The following is a 21,819-nucleotide window of genomic DNA, read 5'->3' as shown; positions in this document are numbered from 1 at the left end:
AAGAAAAAGAAGAGCTAAAAATATAGTTAAAAATCCAAAAATCCAATGGAAGAAATAAAGTGGAATACCAAAAAATATTTAATTAACTCGAAAGAAGTTGGGCAAAGTGGAACAGAAGAACAACAACAAAAACAGGGACAAACAGTAATACAAGATGGTACACCTAAATACAAACTGTTAACGTTACATTAAACGTTAATGAACTAAATGCTACGCAAATGAACTAAATACAATAAACAAAAAAAGCATAGATAGTCATTGTCATACTGAATATAAAAGACCCAACTATATGCTACCTATAAAAGACACACTTTAAATATAAAGACAGACAGATGAAAAGTAAAAGGATCGAAATATATATCTAACCAACCAACAATATGCATAAGAAAATTCTTGTGGCTAAATTCATATCAGATAAAGTACATTTCAAAACAAAGACTATTACCAGAGATAAAGAGGGATATTTCATAATTATAAAATGATCAATTAATTAGGAAGATATAACAATAACAAAAGTGTATGGGGCTGGCCCCATGGCCGAGTGGTTAAGTTTGCGAACTCTGCTGCAGGTGGCCCAGCGTTTCGTTAGTTGGAATCCTGGGCACAGACATGACACTGCTCATCAAACCACGCTGAGGCGACGTCCCACATGCCACAACTAGAAGGACCCACAACTAAGAATATACAACTATGTACTGGGGGTCTTTGGGGAGAAAAAGGAAAAAAGTAAAATCTTTTAAAAAAAAGTGTATGCACCTAATAACAAAGCTTTGAAATATATAAAACAGAAACCAACAGAACTAAGGAAAGAAATAGACAAATCCACAATAATAACTGGAGATTTTAACACTCCTCTTGTAGTAATTGATAGAATAAACTGAGGGAAAAAATCAGTTAGGATCTAGGAGAATTTAATAATACTGTAAACCCATTTAATCTACTTGACCTTTATAGAACATTACAACCAACAACTGCAAAATACACATTCTTTTCTTTTCTGTTCTTTTCTTTTTTTGAGGAAGATTAGCACTGAGCTAACATCTACTGCCAATCCTCCTCTTTTTGCTGAGGAAGACTGGCCCTGAGCTAACATCCGTGTCCATCTTCCTCTACTTTATATGTGGGATGCCTGCCACAGCATGGCTTGACAAGCGGTGCCATGTCCACACCCGGGATCAGAACCAGCAAACCCCAGGCCACCGAAGCGAATGATACACATTCTTTTCGATGGTACATAGTACATTCACTAGGATGCACAACATGCTGGGCCATATCAGTCTCAATATATTTCAAAAGACTGAATTTGTACAGATCGTGTTCTCTGACAAAATTAAATTAGAAATCAATGACAAAATGACAGCTATAAAATCCCCAAACACTTTGAAATTAAGCAGCATACTTCTAAATAACCCATGAGTCAAAGAAGAAATCACAAGAGAAGATTTTAAAATATTGTGAACTGAATGATAATGAAAACACAGCATATCTAGATTATGGGATTTAGCTAAAGCAATGTTTAAAGGAAATTTTATTGTTTTAAGATGCTTATGTTATTGTTATGGTCTAAATGTGTGTGTCTCCCCAAAATTCATAGGTTGAAGTCTTAACGCCCAATGTGATGGTATTAGGAGGTGTGGCCTTGGAGGTGCTTAGGTCATGAGGGTGGAGCCCTCATGAAGAGGCTGCACAGAGCTCCTGAGCCCCCATGTACCATGTGAGGACACAGCCAGAAGTTGAAAATCTGCAAGCTGTCTTCTGGCTTGGAACTCCATACTGGTTCCCGGATTTTAGACTTCCAGGCTCTATAACTGTGAGAAATACATTTCTGTTGTTTACACGCTACCTAGTCTGTGGTATTTTTTTATAGCAGTCCAAATAGACTAAGAGAGTTATTTTTTTTAAAAGTCTAAAATATGATCTAAGCTCCCATCTTAAGAAGCTTTAAAAAATGAAGGGTGAAGTAAACTCTAGTAAGCACAAGAAAGGTAACAATAAAATTAAGGGAAGAAATCAATAAACTAGAAAATAAACAAATGATAGAGAAAAAAAGAAACCAAAATTAGTTCTCCAGAAAGATTAATAAAAGTGATAAACCCGTACATAGACTGACGAGAGAGAAGGGTGAGGGAGAGCAAGAGGAGAGAGAAAACACAAATTAACAATATCAGTAATAAAAAGGAGACATCACTACATATTTTATCAGCATCAAAAAGAATAAGAGAATATTATAAACAACTTTGTCGTCAATACATTCAATGACTTAGATCAAATGAACAAATTCCTTGAAAAACACAATTTACCAAAACCATCTCAGGAAGAAACAGAAAATCTGAATAGCCCTGTCCTATTAAAGATATTGAATCTGTAATCAAAAACCTTCCATGGAGAAAACCATTGTTCCAGATGGTTTCACTGGTATAGTCTATCAAGCATTTAAGGAAGAAATAATATCAATCTAATACAAACTCTTTCAGAAAATAGGGGAAGAAAAATTCTCAATTCATTTTATGACCTTACAAGAAAAGACAATTATAGAAAAAGATTGCTCATGAACACAGATGCAAAAATCTTTAATAAATATTAGCAAATCAAATTCCACATTATACAAAAAAGACAGTATATCATGACTAAGTGGGGTATATCTTAAGAATGAAAGGTTGACTTAATAACTTGAAAATCAATTAGTGTAATTCACCACATTAACATAATAAATTTATCCACAGATTTAACACAATCACAGTTGAATTTACAGCAAGCTTTTTTGTAGAAATTGATCGACTGATCCCAAAATTTATATGGAAATTCAAAGGATCTGAAATAGCCAAAACAACTTTGAAAAAAAGAACAAAGTTGGAAGACTTATACCACTTTATATCAAAACTGGTTATAAAGCTAGGGTAATCAATGCAGCCTGGTACTGGCATAAAGAGAGACAGATACATCAATGAAACAGAATAGAGAATTCAGAAAGAGATCCACACATATATGGTCAATTGATTTTCAACAACAGTGCCAAGACAATTTAATAGGGAAAGGATATTTCCAAAGAATAGCACTGGAACACTGGATAGCCACATAAACAAAACCTAACCTTAACCCTAACCTCACACCATGTACAGAAACTAACTTGAAATGGATCATAAACCATATAAGAGCTAAAACTATAAAACTTCTAGAAGACTTAAGAAAGAAATCTTAGTGATCCTGGGTTTGGTGATTTCTTAAATACAACACAAGAAATACAAACCATAAAAAGAAAATAAATCAGTAAGTTGGACTTCATCACATTTAAAAAACATTTGATCTTCAAAAGATAATGTCAGGAAAGTTAAAAAGCAATCCATAGACAAGAAGAAAATATTCGTAAAACATATGTCACATGAAGGACTTATATCTAGAATATATGTGTTAAATTAATTAAACAAGGAGGTCATTAGACTGAGGTGGCTCTAATGCCTCAGTAGCCTACTAAGAGAACCAAAAGCTAAGCCTCTAATGCCTCAAGGTTAAGAATTCAAACCAAAGGACAATCAATCACAAACAGCCAGCTAGGGTTTCCCAAATAACACAACTGCTTAAACTATAGCCAATCAATTAATTTCCTTGCTTTGCTTCTGTCTCTTCTCTTAAAAGTCTTTCCTCTGGCTGCTGTAGGTGGAGTGTTCCCAACCACTTCCAGTTTGGCCCTGCCCAATTCAAACTGATTTTTGCTCAAATAAACTCTTAAAAATTAACATGCCTCAGTTTATCTTTTAACAGAAGGAACTCTTACAACTCAATAAGAATACAAACAACCCATTACAAAAATGGGCAAAAGATTTGAACAGGCACTTCACCGAAGAAGAAACACAGGTTGTAAATAAGAACCTGAAAAGATGCTCAATATCATATGTCACTAGGGAAATGCAAATTAAAACCAAAATAAGATACTACTATACACCTACTAGAATGTCTAAAATTACAAAGACTGTCCATAACAAGTGTTGGTGAGGAACTGGAATAATGGGAGCTCTCAAACTGGAAAACAGTTTGGCAGTTCCTTAAACATTAAAACATCTACTTACCATATGACCCAGACATTCCACTCAGAGGTTTTTACCCAAGAGAAATGGAGACATATGTCCACAAAAAACTTACACAAGAATATTCTTAGTAGCTTTATTTGCAATATTCAAAAACTGAAAACAACTCAATGTCCATCAACAAGTGAATGAATAAGCAAATTATGGTATATTCATATAATGGAACACTACCCAGTCATAAAAAAGGAATATACTGTTGATACATGCCATAAGATGGATGAATGTCTAAATAATTATATTGGGTTTAAAAAGCCAGACCAAAAAGAGTACATGTTGCTTGTTTCCATTTGTACAAAATTCTAGAAAAAGCAAACTAATCTACAGTGACAGAAAGCAGGTGAGTTGTTGCCTAGAGATTAAGGACTGAGACAGAGGAGGGATGGACATGTTCAATATCTTGACTGTGGTGATGGTTTCACAAATGTACACATTAACATAATAAAAGAGAAAACTATATGATCATCTCAATAGAGGCAGACAACAGAAATAATTAATCTTCAGAGAAATAACACAAGAAAACACACCACAATTTAAAGTCATGAGCTTCCAGGTTGAAAGGACTCACTGAGTGTAATGTATAATGAGCGAAAAAAAAAACTTACTATAAGCCACATTACTGTAAATTTCAAATGAGAAAGGAAAAAGAGAATATCCTAAAAGCTTCTAGAGGGAACTGAAAGAGGGTCACATATAAAAGATGGAATCAGAATGGATTTTGGGCTTCTCAATAGCAACTGAAAGCTAAAAGACAAGAGAACAATGCCTTCAGAATTCTGAGTAAAAAATTTTTGCAACCTAGCATAGTCAAACTCTCAATCAAGTATATGACAAGGGAATAAAGACATTCCATAGATTCTAAAAAACATATTCCTCTGTACCTTTTCTGAAGAATACACTGAATTTTTTTTCATCAAAACAAGGGAATATATTCAGAAAGAGAAAAATATGGCAGTCAGAGGGCAAGAGAGAGGCAAGAATCCCCAGGATGAAGGTGAAGGAAATTCCCAGGACAACAGCTGTGCGCCAGATCTAGAGTACACCTACACTAGTTTACAACATAAAGATGGAAGTACTAGTTTAGATATTTTCAAGGGAAAAAAAAAACGAATTGATAGAATATCATTTTTTTTAATTTTTAAAAAATTTTTTCAGGGAAAGATTCGCCCTGAAATTGGCATCTGTTGCCCATCTTCCTCTTTTTTTCCCTCCCCAAAGCCCCAGTGCATGGTTGTATATCCCAGTAGTAAGTCCTTCTAGTTCTTCCATGTGAGCCACCACCACAGCATGGCTACTGACAGACAGGTGGTGTGGTTCCAGGACTGGGAAACAAACCCGGGCCCCTGAAGTGGTACGAGTGCTGAACTTTAACCACTAGACTATCGGGGCTGGCTCTGACTTTTTTTAACCACGTTGTGAGATCCACAACTCACTCAGAGTTTGGGGCTGAACTAACGACAGACATATGGGAAACTAAGCAAATGAAAAAGCAATGCAGTTCTTCACCCCAGGTTAAACAAAAAGTTGTATAAAAGAAGAAATATTCTTATAGAACACTACATGATTCAGCAATAAATAGTATTTACATAGTTATAATAGTGTATATATTTAATATTGTTTTAACCGTAAAGGGTGACAACCTTATATTAGAAGAGAAAGATTAAGTGTTAGTATTTGACGTGGTGTAAAAGAATTAAATCTTATCTTCCATAATACAAAGTTACCAGATAACAGCCAAACCTGTTAATTTTAAATAATCAAAGAAATAGCATTATAAATGTGTTATTTAGAATATGTGCCAAAAGAAATGCTAAAAGAAATACAAGTGGTTGCCTCTGTGTAGTAAAGAAAGACAAGTTGGGGGGCTGCTGTTTTTTTTCTTTCAAATCTGATACTATTTTTGAAGTATTATTTGACTTTTAAAACTTTGTACATGGGTTACTCTGATTTTTAAAAAGCAAAAATGACCCTCTTTGCAGTCATAATTCAATAGTTTCTATCATATTTAATTAAATTACTTTGCTACAGTCACAAGGACAAGCATGAACAGTCTGGGAACAAACACAACTGATTCTTGGCAGTGAACCACTTAGGTAGAAGAGATGGGAGGGCTTGCTCGAGAGAAGCCTGGCAGCTGTGGGCATTCAGCGTGCCAAGGCATTTGGTCAGAGTGTTTTACCGAAGGAATACTGAGTGCTGGTTAATCTAGCAAGTTGTTGAAACCGAGGTCAGTTAAAAGAGCTTCCGTAATGAATCCAGATAATAAAGAAGGCTGAAATAAAACAGCCTTAATCCATCCACTTTTGCTACCCTGTCCTTTTCCCATAGGTTAGATGGAAGAAATTTTACAAGGAGCAGAGGTCAAGATCATCCTTCTCAGGGTCATTCAATTTGCCCTGAAATATTAACCCTCTTGAGGGAAATCTGCAAATGAGGATAAATTGGAGTCCTTTTGAAGGGCAGGCTATCTTATATATCCTTTGACTTAATCCTCAAAATGAGTTGGAAAGGTGGCAAAAGAGATAACAAAGCAAAATCTGGTTTTTGGACGATGATGGACCTGATTTAATTCCAGTAACTAGATTTATTCCATTATTGCCTGCTTCTCCTTTGCATTTTTGGAAATTACCAAACACCATACATAGAAGCATTGCAAGAGAAAATAAGCAGTCAAGAGTTTAAAGCAGGACCTGAGACACAGCCTCCTACATCTATGCTGAGTAGGCCTGTAGCAAATCTATTAGTCTCAAAGTCACCACCTTCCCTGCCCAGTCAGTGAAGCCTTGAGATTGTGAGTATTCTGGATTGCGAATTATTAGAAGCATTAAGAAGGATATGCTAAAAGGTGGCTACCTTTTCAACAAATCAGCCAACTGCTGGTCTCTTTGCTGTGCTATTTTGGGCAGTGATCTGCAGAAATATCGCCCAGTAAAGGACATCAGTCCTTTGCTCTTTTACCTGGACTCGATTCTAGAGCCCCGGGAAGATTAGATCCACCACCCTCCCTCATTTGCTGAGCCCACAGCGCTGTGACAGCCCTTCCTGATAAGAAATCGTCAAACTGCCTTTACAGCTGAAACCAGAAAACCAAGCAAGGCAGAAACTGGCTTTTAGCACGGACAGAGCCATTAAACGATTCACCTTTCTACCTGTAGATTCAGCCAGGAGGGGCAATTTGGATCTTCTGAAAGCTCACTCCCCATAGCCTCTGTAGCTCAACTCAAAATAAGCATTCTCTTTATTTTTTCAGATGTCCTTAGGCTCCCTTCTTCTTTGGCATCAGTAACCACAGAATGTGACTCAGGTCCAGCCACATAAAATGTCTCGTTGGTTGAGTTTCATAAAGAATTCCTCCCCATTGTGTGGCCACTGCACTAATATCTGGGCCCCAATTCTGGCCATTAGCCAGCGTCTGAACTTGCCACAGATCTGTCAGCACTTGCTCTCATCACAGTTCATCTAATAGGAAAACTTCATTTTTTTAACCATCATTATTCTAACACAAAAGAAACCTGTGATAGTCTCTCTGCTCCTCTTACTTCAGACCACCTCATTCTGCTTGTTGTAGTACACGGATCATCAACAGGGGCTATCTGCATTTACACTTTTTACAGATAATCATCCCCATCACCTTATGTACACTGGATGCCCCCCCCAATCTTGTTTTTCACCTCCTCCACAACTCCTATCTCCTCAGCAATGATTTTGAGGTATTGCTGAGCTTCATTACATAATGGGGAAGACTGTTGAGTTACTGAATGTTTTTCTAACTGGAATCCACATCTTCTCAAGCTCTATTAAGCAGTGGGCCCCAGAGAGGTACCTCAGTGTCAGAGCTGTTGCCATTCAGAGCCTCGATGTTTGGGTCTCTCCAGTCTTCTGAGAGTGAAGGGATGTAATTGTCTGTCAGAGCATCCCAAACCCTGTAAACAAAGAGAAGCTCTCATTAGCACACATCTGTGGCCGAGCCCCGCCTGGAGGAAGGAAGAGCTGGGCCAGGGGAGGAGAGAGGCTTCTGTGTGTGCCAGGCTGAGATCATCTGCCTTCCAGTATGCAGGAGCAAGGCAGCTTAAAAACTGATTTGGAGTCACTGCGAAGAGAGAAAGAACCAAGAGAATGGACCCTGGCCAGGAGCTTGGCATGAAAGGTGTTTGCTTAAGAGAAGAGGAATTTCTCACCCTTGAGACACAAATGGTAAAGTCTAAGATCAAACCACCTCTAGCAATAAATAAATTTGCATCTGAAAATAAATCTGCCCCTCAACGAAATAGTTCATGTCTCACGGACCTAAGAGTTAGAGAGAGAGGGATAGATCTAGGCAGATCCTCTGGCTGAATCTCCTTACGATTAGGGACGTCATCTAGTTTACATGCATTTCAGTTCCAGAGGCCTGCGATCTAAATGGTCAAGAATTAACTCTCTGACATCTAATCTAGGTAAGGGGATAATGCCGATAATGTTAATGCTTACTTATTACTCCAAATGTTCTAGCGAGCCCATGAGTGGCACAATCCTGCCTTCTAGCAATGCAGAGTCTGAGGGTGCCATGCCTCCACCATGGACACTCTAAGGCAAATACATGAAAGAACCCAATAAATACACTCTGTCCGTATGATTAGTTTTTAGTGGGGGAAAATGAGGCTCCCTTTATTACATTTCTTTTTAAAATTCTGATGTGTACATTATAAGAGTTTTCTACACCTCTTGTCAGTTATTTGTTTCACAAAGATTTCTTTGGGGGAACAAAAGCGGGGGGGAGTTGGGGAAAATCCTGAAGTCACAAACTCTTACAAGAAAATTAATAAATTAGTCAACACTAAGAGATTAATGTAAATCAGTAAACCAAGTTCCTAAAGTAATGCCACCTACGGAAGCCAGTGACACTTGAGCTAATAGTAGATAAAGATAAATGAGGGCTCTATGCCATCTCCTTCAGGTGCCTATGCATGTCAAACATAAGTGATACCTATGAAACCAAAATGTAAGAAGGTAAATTTTCTTGAGATATACAAATATAAGGAAATAGCCATTTAAAAATAAGCAAATATGCATACATATGGATCAAATTCAAGACATGATAAAATATGGTGTAAGATGCTAAAAAGATAAGTGCAAATTATACACACACACACACAAACACACCAAAGCACAGTCACTTGAAATCAGACACAAAATGAGGGAGGGGAGTGCTTTTAACATATATTAAATCAGGAATGATATATGATATACAGGTATATAAGCAAAGAGATTTCCTACTGCACAATGCATACAATTGGTGATGAAACAACTTAAAGGAACTCAAGAAAACACAATTTAACGGCAGTACTTGGGTTATTCACTTAGTCATTATTTTCTTACAATTACAAGAAAGCACTTAGGGAAAACGCATCAAGTGTCCATTAGATCTCGATTCAGCAGGATTTCAGAGTCTACTTCTTAAACATGGGTGATAATCCAACCTCCATCGGGCGCTATTAGAGCTTCATTAATCCAGTCTAATTCTAAATCCAAGTCTCATTAGCATCCCAAAGTCCAGAGGCAAATACAATTTGCTCTCTCCGAGACAAAACTCCAAGCACCACATCCTCTAGAAAAGCCAAAAGTGGACAACTCCTCCTTACATTGCTGCATTGCATTCGCTGCTGAGAGAATGAGCAACACGCATGCAGGCACTGACCTTCGGATTTGTCCCTGCAGCAAGTGCCTGGAAAAAGGAAATCGAGCAAAGCCTGAACCAGGCAGGAGCCTTTTGTACCTCTCCTAGGCAGAACGGAAGCTGGGACCTTTAATGGACAGCACACTTTCCGATGACCTTGAAACTGTTTACATCATTAAAGCGACAACTGGGCACCCTCTCAAATTATTTAGGGAGCAGCAACTTTTCTCATCTGAGCCCTCACTGACATACTCTGGATTTCATCCTCTAATTCAAGTTTTTAGTAACAATTTCCTAAAACTTTATCTCCTCAGGATTTCAAGCCATCCTCATTCTTTCATATTTTGTCCAGATTTTCTTTTTCCTTTCTGACATACTTGTTATCCTTTGAGGTTCATAAACAACCTTTAAGACAGAGCGACTCTCATCTCTTCGTAATCACTTGCATCCTCTTCCTATACTTATTCGGTGCCCATTTAACGATAATAACAAGAGCAGTCAACACTGCTAAGCACGCACTATAAGCCAGGTATTATTCTTTTTTTTGAGGAAGATTAGCCCTGAGCTAACATCTGCTGCCAATCCTCCTCTTTTTACTGAGGAAGACTGGCCCTGAGCTAACATCTGTGCCCATTTTCCTTTACTTTATATGTGGGATGCCTACCACAGCATGGCATGCCAAGTGGTGTTGTGTCCGCACCAGGGATCCGAACCAGGGAACCCCGGGCCGCTGAAGCGAAAGGTGTGAACTTAACCGCTGTGCCACGGGGCCGGCCCCTGCCAGGTACTATTCTAAATTCTTTATGTGGATTAATTCATTCCTTTCTCACAACTCTATAAGGCAGATACTAATGAGAAAAAAATGGAAACATAGAGAAGTTAATTAACGAGTCCAAGTTCACACAGCCAGTAATGATGGAGGGGGGATTTGAACCCAGGCAATACAGCTACAGAGCCTATAATCCCAACCACTTAACTATTCCAATTCTTTATGAATTTTATGATTGCCATTGGCGTGGGCATCAAAACAATATACCAAGCTCCAAATCACAACCTAGAACAGGAGTTCAGAAACAGAACAGGCTCTGTGTGAAAACTCCATAACTACATTATTCTGGACATTGGGCTTCATTAATCTACAAAAGGAGGAGAGGCGGGAGCAGCAGGGGTGCACGACTGCTTTCGGTCTAGATCTCCAGCCCAGGGAGGGGAAACGGAAGGCAAAGGCAGAACACTGGCAGGCAGGCAGCCACAGGAACGAAGAGCTGGTGGTGGGAGGGAAAACACAAAGCTTTCTGTGAGGAAGAGAATGGAAAGAGCTTTTCTCCCAGAGAGGCCATCCATCCCATCATAAGGAGGGGCCTTGCGAATGGCTATATTTCCTTTTATAAGTACCCCAGGTGGAAGAGGTAAAATTCCACTTCCCTGAGAAGCCTCCTGCTGTTTACTCTTATCTTGGGGGAAGGAGACTTTGAAAGCTACCTACTACATCTTTTATCAAAGAACTAAGGTTAAACAAATTGCCTCAATTCCTGTCGCTATGCTGCCATGGCACCTGAGATTCAGTTAGCTCTCTCAGTTCCTATAATAACAGAAAAGGCTTTTCAGGTACACATTTTACAGCTCGGGCTGAAATGCCCATAGCATTGACTAAACTATCTTTCACAGTGGAGGGCTAGGGATTTTGAAAAGGATGCTGGCAGATGCTGCAGATAGAATGGATTGTGACAAGACACATAGACAAAAAATCTGGGTCTGGAACTGGCAACATAGCCATCAAGACTACGTTAATCCTGCTACACACACATACACACACACACATACACACACACAACTCTCTATACCTATTCCTGACAATATGCAATATGGTAGACAGCTTACAGGGCTTATTAGAATTCCAACTTGGTAACATTTCCCTTAATCTCTTCTAGGCTGGTTACTGCCCTTGTCCACTGTTTTGTGTCCTCTTATGCCAATATCCACACTAGATGTGTGTTAACATGAGTACACTTTTGCAGCTAATACTTAGGAATTAGGAATTATTAGCACATTAACAACTTTGAACAACTTTTTAGATTCTTTCAAATTCTTAAATAGAATCAACACTATCTCTACCTTCTATATGGGGAAACTGAACCTCTAAGCAGAGAATTAACTTTCCTAAAAATCAGTTATCTGTCAGCTTTCCCTGTCTGATTATTTGGTACTTACTTGTCTTTAACTTAAACTATGGTTGAGTACAGGTGGTATATTTATTATGTGGACTTGATTGTTTTTCTTTTCTTTTCATTTATTATTATTATTATTATTATTATTATTATTATTATTTTGAGGAAGATTAGCCCTGATCTAACATCTGCTGCCAATCCTCCTCTTTTTTGCTGAGGAAGACCAGCCCTGAGCTAACACCCATGCCCATCTTCCTCTACTTTCTATGTGGCATGCCAGCCACAGCATGGCTTGACAAGTCGTGCGTAGGTCTGCATCCGGGATCTGAACTGGCGAACCCCAGGCTGCCGAAGCAGAACGTGCGAACTTAACTGCTGTGCCACCGGGCCAACCCCTATGTGGACTTGAATTTTAACATCACCTTTACTCCAATAATTCTATTTGAAGAACAGGAAACTATCATTGCTCTCACATGTCTGGTCCTCTGTCTCCAGGGTACTACTGGTAAGAGGGCTGCTAGGGGCCCCAGTGAGGCAGGAGACGGGGTGAGGACTGTCCATTTTCATTTTATAATGTCCCTAAGAAGCTCTGGCCTCCAGGTCTGATCATGCTTTGTTCAATGACAAAGGAAAAGGTGATCACACATATGCAAAGAAGAGATTCTGGAATATTTTCTAAATTTAAAGACAGCAAACATATATTCAAATTTGGCTCCGTTTTAATGCCTAGAACTTCCACACACTGATAAATTAGAGATACGTTGACATTTCAGCCAATTTCCCAATAACCAAATAGTTCCAAATGAGAACTAAAGAAATAAGAACTTTGAAGGGCATCACTGCGCTTGTTTTACGATTTGTGCTATCTTTAAGGAGGTTAGTTTGACCAAGAATTTCATTGCTGTCATTTTAAGCTTCTATTACTTTGCTCTAACCCACCCAAAACACTTTCAATTCATTTGTGGATGAAATATCCCTCTAAATAGTAAACCTAAGCAAGTTTATTACAAGCTATGTTCAGGAGAATCACAACCAGGTTAGATATTAAATTATTTTTTTCCTTTACCTCATCACAATTTTACAGTTGAATTATCTGGATAGGTGTCTATAAAACAAAGTGTGTAATTTAATTCTAATTTTTATTTTAAGTTATAAAGCTTTAGATACACTGAATGCCTAGAAAGCACAGTGTCAATTTCTCTCTTCCCAGATTCCTCCAAATCATACTTTGTCTCTAACGTATTATTCAACCTTTGGTCTTTCAGCTGAGGTAGTCAATGAGGCAGGCCAGTCAGAAAAATCAGGGTGAGACCAATAATCCCACGTGATGGTAATTCACATTGAGTGGCCTCTGCTAATGTGCTAAAAGAGAATAAGAACTTGCTCACTGGGCCTTCATCCTTAATGAGGCAGAAGAGGGGGTAAGTATGGGAGAAATGATTTCTTGGAAGCAAAAGGAACTGGACACATCTTAAAATGTTATTTTCAGAGCACAGCTTGCATGAGGTACGAAATTAGGTTCTTGCAAGTCCTTAGCTCCGCTTCATCAAGATTGAGCTCTGGAGGTTTCAAAGATGAGGACCCGTGCAGTCAACTAGAGTTAAGTGACTAGCCCAAGGTCACACAGCAAGTTAGCGAGAACATGAAAATTAGAATTCATAGTCTTTGTATTTCTAGTTCATTGCACCAGGCAATGAACTAAAGTGAAAAAATACTCTATATAATAAAGCCCCAGAGCCATTCTTTTTTGACTTAAAGGAGTTGACCAAATTATAACAAGCTCAGAATCTGAAAAGAATTAGTTTGAAACTTAAAATTGAATTGAAACATACAGCCCACAGTTAAAGTACTGGTTACCAGAGTGAAATGTTCTCTATGATCGTGCCTTCAGGCTCGCATTAATTAAAGAGAAAGAAGGAAATGGTGTGGGTCTTGAAATACATTACATGTACTTATGAGGTTAGCTATTATTGCTCATCCAATTCATTCAATATATCATTCAAAAAATATTGCTTGATCACTTCTTACACACCAAGCTCTGTCCTAGACAGTGAGGATATAAGAGTGAGACAGACAGATACAAAGCCCAGTATTCACAGAGACAGAGTCTTAGTAGTCTTCAAACAAGCAGCTATCTCCCAAATATGGTCAGATTCAATCCTCTGTGACACACCTACCCCACTTAATTTACGGTCAACTCTTCCCACTTGAGTCTGTAAAAAGAGAAACCAAAAGCACAGTTGCTCAAGACTTCCATGATCAACCATTTGACATTTCTTGTGTGATTCCTGAAGACCAATTGATGCATATTTTCTCTCTATAGGGAATTCATGCCTACTTTTACTGAATTCCCAAAACACCCTCCTTTAATTTATGTAACAAATTACCCCCCTTCTTCTCTTTCTAGTCCTTTCTCAAACAGCACTTTTCTCAAATCCCTTTTCTTGACTACTGTTGAGACTAGTAAGTGACACAGGGAATCTGAAGACTCAAAAGCCACCTCACCTAGTTATCACCCTTATTTTGTCCAGGGTAATCTCCTGGGATTTCAGTTCAATTTGTATGCTCTCTTATTGGGACATAGCTTAACATTTGCAGATAATTTTCCAGTCCTGGGGGGCTGTAAACAATTTGGAGATTTTTATAATTCTGGTGTTTCTTGAAGCAAATTGTTCCAATGACATAAATTCCTCCATCACAGTTAATTTTTTTTCTGGTCCTTATTTCTAACACCTGGGTGGATGACCACTGATATAAAAAAAGCTGAAAATAGACCCCCAAATTTACCATGATGCTGAAATTCTATTTTGCATCTAGGAAAACTGTTCTATTTCCTAAAAATCCTTTAAGGTTTTGATTTTAAGAGAGCGCTACAGGTAACTGTAAAGCGACATGACAGAACAGTGTCGGCAGTTACCAGGGCACTGCCCACTGACGGAAAAAGGTAAGTAACATGCCATGAACCCAGAGACAAAAACTAGGTCTATGTCAACGAGCCCCAGACTACAGGGCTCTTGTCTGATGCAGAAGAGGGCAATTAAGACTTCTTACTCCTCATCCTGCAGGGTCTCTTCCTCCTCTTGGATCTGGAACTGGTTCTTCACCGGAGCTAAATTCTCGGTCTTGGCATTGTAGTTCCGAAAGCAGACATTGAGCTTCTCATCAAATTCATTCACGAGGTCTTCCATGGACTTGAAGCTGATTATTTCAGAAGAAAAATTCTCAAGCTCAGAGAGGGAGGGGTCCTCTAGATGGTGGGGAGATGAGCCATAGAGACACTGCGGCTTCTCCTCCAGATCCTCTGAGCAGCAGGGCCGAAGGTCCTCAAACTCTTCATCCAAACTCACCAGTGGCGCCTCCATTCTTGTACAACAATAGAACAATAGCAACTTTCAGGATTCACTTATCTGGAAGAAATGAAGAAGGAAATGTGAGTGTGGACTGGGCTTTTGTGTCAGCTGTGCTGAGGAACCATAATTACACATTCCATTAGTCTGTATCCCTCTAAACACAAAGATTCCTCTTTACTGCATCCATTGCTTCTGCACTTCTCCACTGTTATCCACTTAAGGAATTCAAATATGGTCGTCGGCATGAATAATACTAACCTAAATAGAGTGAACTTCGGAGACACACCTGCTTCCAATTCCCTGCTCAAAAAACAGAGTGTAGTGGTTAAGTATGAGGCCCCTGGACCAGAGTGCGTAGGTTTGCATCCTGTTCTGCCCCGTACCAGCTGTGACCTTAGCAAGTTTTAACTTTTCTGTGCTTCCTTTTATTCTTCTCAAGACAGAAATAATATCAGGACCTACTTCAAAGGGTTGTCATTTGAGTTAAAGGAGTAAACACAGGAAGTGCTTAGAACAGGGCCTGGCAGATAATAAACATCAATGTTGTTCAGTATATGTTCTCTGTTATTATTATTATCACCACCATAGGTCCATATCCTTAACCATGTGCTCTGAAAACTAGAAGTTTTTCATAACTTATTTGGTGGCAAAACCTGACCAGACCTAAACTCATTTGGCAACTAAACCTGATCTACATGAATATAAAGCTGCTCATGGTTTTAATTTATCCTATTTAGTGTTTTTTCCTGCAGAAATATTATTTTTTTAATTATAGAGATTGCTGCCCTAGCCCCAGAGGATGATATGCAGAATATGCACTCTCTGCCTTCTAAATTTTAAGACAATCTAAATTCCACAACATCCCTGGCCCCAAGGGTTTTGGCCAGTGATTCATGGACCTGGATATTACTACCTTCATCAATAAATAACAGACTAATAGAATACTAATAGAGACTTTCAAACAAGCGCCTGAGTTTTTCCCAGACACAGAGCTCACATCTGGGATTAGAGGAATGGATTACATGATCTACGATCCTGTAAGAGACAGACCCAACCACCCAGGTGCTCCAAAGCCAGACTCCATAACCATCGTGGGCACTGCCCCCTGGAAGGCACACTCAGGCCTCCCCCATTTCCCAACAGCTCCGGGCCCTCTTCATACACTGGCTTCAACTGTGATTTATCCGTCTCTGTGCACATCCAAGCCCTTCTCCAATTTTAATTTAAATTCCTCGAGGGCTCAGACGTCCTCTGGGTATCCTCCATGGCTCCTAGCACACACTGCCCTGTGGCTAGGCGATCAATCAATGTGTGCTCTCTGAAAAACGATCTTCTGTCCCCGACATACAGTTTCTCATTTTCAATTTCAGGCAGCACAAGTACTGTTTTGTACCATACCCTTCTCTACATACTCAACTTCCTTCCCTGTAACACAGAAAGGCAACAAAATTGTTCTCTCCTGTCCGTGTGATTATTGATCCAGTTAGATGCTTACAGTGGGACCCCTACCTGAGGAGACCCAAACAGACAGCAAAACCCACGGGGGTTACCCTAGGGGTGTCCTTCTCTATCTCTACCCACAAAACTAAAACCCTAAGGAAGTGAGATAAAGGGCATGCCATGTGAGGACCCGAACAGTTCTTACCGGGATTGTACTGGGATTAAGACAGTTACCATTACATCACATCAAAACATATTCTGGGGGCCGGCCGCATGGCCGAGTGGTTAAGTTTGTGCGCTCTGCTGCGGCGGCCCAGGGTTTCGCGGGTTTGGATCCTGGGCGCGGACATGGCACCGCTCATCAGGCCACGCTGAGGCAGCATCCCACATGCCACAACTAGAAGGACCCACAACTAAAATATGCAACTATGTAGTGGGGGGATTTGGGGAGAAAAAAGAAGAAGATTGGCAAAAGTTGTTAGCTCAGGTGCCAATCTTTGGGAAAAAAAGCTCCACTTAAAAAAAACCAAACATATTCTGAGCATTTATAGTTTGCAAAGGCAACATGACAGGACCTTGGAATACAAAAGATATAAAAGCAGTGTGAGGGGCTGGCCCCGTGGCCGAGTGGTTAAGTTCGCGCGCTCCGCTGCAGGCGGCCCAGTGTTTCGTTGGCCCAGTGTTTCGTTGGTTCGAATCCTGGGCGCGGACATGGCACTGCTCGTCAGACCACGCTGAGGCAGCGTCCCACATGCCACAACTAGAGGAACCCACAACGAGGAATACACAACTATGTACCGGGGGGGCTTTGGGGAGAAAAAGGAAAAAATAAAAATCTTTAAAAATAAAAAAAAAATAAAAATAAAAAAAAAAAAGCAGTGTGATATCTTGGAAAGAACACAGGGGCCAAAGTCTGGCTGAGTGACAAGCATTGTGGGTCCTGATTTCCTCATTTGATAAAATGAAGGTGTTGGTATAGAGCTAATACCTTGGGAAATTAATTTTAATGACATTAACCTAATAATCTTAATTATAATAGTACATTTTAATAATGCATTTTACTTAATCCAATATATCCAAAATATTACCATTTCAAAATGTAATCCATATTTTAAAATATTAACAAGACATTTTACATTCTTCTTTCCTACTAGGTCTTGGAAATCCAGTGTGTATCTTACATTCACAGTATTTCTCCACTTAGACCAGCCACATTTCAAGTGCCCAGTAGCCACACATGACTACCATATTGGACAGCACAGCTATAAAGCAATACACAACTAACTGCCAGTCAAGACTTCTTCACTAGGGTCTACAGACCCCTAAGGGCTCTTTGAATATAACTATGTTTTATTTTATGCATTTAAAAACATATTTCAATGGGGCTGGCCCCATGGCATAGTGGTTGAGTCTGGTACACTCTGCTTCTGTGGCCCAGTTTGCAGGTTTGGATCCCAGGCACAGACCTACACCACTCATCAAGCCATGTTGTGGTGGTGTCCCACATACAAAGTAGAGGAAGACTGGCATAGATGTTAGCTCAGGGCTAATCTTCCTCAAGCAAAAAAAGAGGAAGATTGGCAACAGATGTTAGCTCAGAGTGAATCTTCCTCACTCCCCCCCCCCCCAAAAAGCATATTTGGAGTAGGATCCCATAGGTTTCTCTACATTGCCAAAGGGGCTCATAGTACAAAAAAGATTATATATCCCTGAGTGCCCAAAAAAGTGAATTTAGAAAAGATCACCAAGTGAATTAGAAAGTAGGGAAGGATTTACAGCAAGGGATTTGTGTTCACTGAGACAGGACTCTGGGGTGGTTAAGAGCCTGGACTCCAGGTTCCCATCTTGGTCCTATCACTTCCTAGCTATGAAACTCTTTGTGGGCAAATTATCAGCCTCAGTTTCCTCATCCATATAATGAAGTTTAAGATAGTACTTACATTGAAGACTATTTTGTGGAATAAAGGAGAAATCTTTGAAGTGCTAAGCACAATGTGTAGAATACAGAATGCCCAACAAATGTCAGTGATTTTAGGAAAATGAGGATAACTTAGTTCCAGGGAAATGTGGGCTGAGTGCTTCCAGCAAAACAATCCATGCCGTGATAGTCATTGTGGGATGCTTCAAAATGCTCATCACATGACAGAACTATTACTGAATGAATGTTATCATCTCTTTTACTAAAACACCCCTGCTATTTTCAACTCATTTGGTCAGAGCCTCCTGGATCACTGGTCCCATTTCAGAGAGACATGAAAGCTAACCAGCCAATGTTCCAGATATTTACACTTCCTTTAAACTTGCACTCTTCTCTAGGAGAGAAGGGGCAGCTGGAATGAATAGCTGATACCAATGGGAGTGCTGACTTGAAATGGCACAATCTATACTATTAACCAGCAACAAGAGGGCACTCCAACCAGAATCTAGGACTAAGATTGAGTTTTGAGTGTTGGCAACAGGAAGATTATGCCCACCCTCAGCCCAAGCAGGCTCTAGAGAAGATGGATTCATCTAGAAGATTATAGAAAAAGAAATGGATATCAGAGCTCTAAAGTTCAGAAACATGATCATTTGAACAATCCAGAATATAGCCTCATCAACTCACTCCCTAGGAGCCAAGAAGCTCTGCATGAATGACCAGCTGAGGATGAAGCTAAAACTGAAAGCCTGTGCTGAGAATCGGAAGTCACTCAGCACCCAGACTGAGCACCGCAGCTGTAGAAAGACCCGCGGCTGTGGCAGAGGAGGCGAGAGGCAGGCATTCTCACTGGCCCTCCCATGGCATCAAGGAGGCGCCTCTGGGTTGGGGCTGGCAACCCTTCTTGAAATGGTACCCCCTTCTCTCCCTCCTTTAGCTCACTTTCTTTTGCTCTTCTCTCTTGGTGGGGTGCCTTTGCCTCCCAATTGAAATGTCCTGCTCTTGTATCCTGGCAAGCTTGCCCCTGTCTTCATTCACAACTCATCTCAGAGGCCCCCTCCCCTTATAAGCTGGGGTTAATACAAGTGATAGTTTCTCCTCTTTCGCTACACTTCCAAATCATCTTTTAAAAACCACATGAAAAATGGCAGAAAGAAGAAACCATGGGAGAGTTGTCTTGTCTTTTTCTCTTTATCATAGAACAGAGTACAAGCCTGTAGTTTGATTATGTCCTATAATCTATTCCATTTATTTTGGCTCCCAATAGGTGGTGTAATTTGGAAAAGAAAAGAGGGCCGGGAGCTTAACAGAGACCCAGTAGGAAACGCTAAGCCTCTCGTGCAGCACAATGATGCACTAGCCGCAGCTTGGGGCTGCGGTACAAATTACTAGTCACTGCTTTGCTGAGCTGAGCAGCATGGAGCGGAGCAGCAGAGAATTCCCCGTGCCTCCCCATACTGGGCCTCTGCACCTCCACAGAGGCCCCATTCCATCTCCCCCTGCTTCCCGTTACTCACCCCATATATCAATTGATTCCATGCCCTCTTCCCGCAATATCCATCCCTAAAACCTGCCCTCCACCGGTCTACCTTCAATTTTCCTACTGCTCCTCAGCAAAACCCAGTCAGTGTATGTATATGTTTGTGCCAGCATCACATTTTGACAGAGTATTTCATTGCTTACAAGTCAGCAACCCCTTTGTGATTCTGCTTCCACCTCTTCCCCCTCCTCCTGCTGCTCCATTCACCCTCAGCTCACATCCCGCACCTCCCCCCGACTGTTGGGGTAAAGAAAGGCTCCTCCAAGCAGCACAATAGCTGGCGCTCCGAGAAAGCTCGGCTCATCTCGCAGGCCGCACACACACTCCACGGCCCTTTTGCCCAAACAAGACCGGGATACCGGAGTGTGGGAGGGCTCAGGGGTGCCGAGCCGCGAGGAGGGAAGGGAGAGGCAAGAGAGAAGAGAGGGCTGTGATAATAGTGGGGCTCTGTCAGGCGTTGCGCCCCCGAGCTCCAGAGGCCCCGGGCCCACAGGAGGGCAGCGCGCCCCCCGCACCACCACACACATCCTTTCTCCGACCTGTTCCGTGGTAAAACAATCGCTCTCCCAGCGACTGCGGCAGCTGCCAGCAGTTCTGACTCTGCAGGAATGCACGGTCCTGGGGAGGGGCACGGGCGGGGTCAGGTTCTTAGGGGTATGGATGTTTCTGGGGCTTTTAAGGGTGACTAGATCAGATAACGGTCCCAGGAGGAGGTACCGACCCACTGCTCCAGCACCATCGGGCGGCGTTCTCTGCCGCCCCCAGCCCTAGACCGCGCCGCCTCCCATATCTCTCTCACACACACACACACACACATACACACACACACACACACAGACCAGGCCTGGCTGGGGGGCCGAGGCTCTGATAATGCTTGAAGTGCCCAGCATCCCACATCTCCCGGCCCCGGGAGCTGCATCCCCGCTGTGCTCCCATGAAGGGCTGGGCAGGAGGGCGACGGCCTCCGGGCTCTTCCTTTCCGATTCCAGGATGGGACAGGTTGCGGGTGCGGAGCTGCGGCGCTCCCAGACCTGCTGGCCGGGGCATCCCGAGTCGCGGGGCCTCCTTCACCACCCCCATCCAACCCCCACCCACGGCAGTGGGTCAGTCCGGACTAAGGTCGCCCCCCGCGACGGCACCTGTGCAGGTCCTGGTGGAGGGAGGCGGATCACGGGGCTCAGCTGGACACCCCCATCCACGGGCCGCGGCGAGTGGCCGGAGCGCAGCGCAGCGGCAGCGGCAGCGGCGAGCCAGCGAGCGCTCCCCCCGCAGCTCCGCGGGCGCCCGGCTCAGCTCCCCTCCTCCACCCGCCCCTCCGCCCCGCTCCCCTTGCTCGTGCCCAGGCTCCCGGGGCCGCGCCCGCGCTCGGGCACTCGCCCAACTGGCGCGCGCGGGACCCAGACGTCATCCTCTCGTTAACATTCATAGCCTTCCTTGGAGCATGTGGCCTGCCTTGATTAATATTTATGAATTACTATTTCTCCCTCCTTTAACATTGGCCTTTCTGCTTCCCTCATGAATATTCAGACGCTCTAAGATGGGTGCGTGCAAGAACTCCCAATGTGGATACCTCACAGTGCCTGACACCGTAGATTCTCCATAAAAATGCAGGCGGGTAGCTGAGTGGATGGGCTGGCGGATGTCCGCGGACACACTCAGAGACCCCCC

The 21,819-nt window shown here is 41.6% G+C and overlaps 1 protein-coding gene across 2 annotated transcripts in view; it reads right to left on the bottom strand.

Annotated features, from left to right (window-relative positions):
* The window catches only part of FEZ1 (fasciculation and elongation protein zeta 1), a 41,653-nt gene extending 20,114 nt beyond the window's left edge, over window positions 1-21,539 (bottom strand). Inside the window, exons 1-3 of one of the 2 annotated variants that reach the window (XM_014848586.3) lie at window positions 21,291-21,539; window positions 14,955-15,310; window positions 7,903-8,002 (exon numbers count right to left, since the gene is read on the bottom strand). In XM_014848586.3, coding sequence (XP_014704072.1) covers window positions 7,903-8,002; window positions 14,955-15,265 — 411 coding nt within the window. In that variant the 5' untranslated portion in view covers window positions 15,266-15,310; window positions 21,291-21,539. The remainder of the gene's footprint in view (window positions 1-7,902; window positions 8,003-14,954; window positions 15,311-21,290) is intronic. The other variant, XM_070489989.1, reaches the window with a different exon arrangement.
* Window positions 21,540-21,819: the final 280 nt, after the last annotated feature.

This window comes from Equus asinus, chromosome 20 (assembly GCF_041296235.1).
Source record: "Equus asinus isolate D_3611 breed Donkey chromosome 20, EquAss-T2T_v2, whole genome shotgun sequence".
NCBI classification, from domain to species: Eukaryota; Metazoa; Chordata; class Mammalia; order Perissodactyla; family Equidae; genus Equus; species Equus asinus.
The sequence above is the reverse complement of the archived record's forward strand: the minus strand, read 5'-3'. Positions and strand labels throughout refer to the sequence as shown.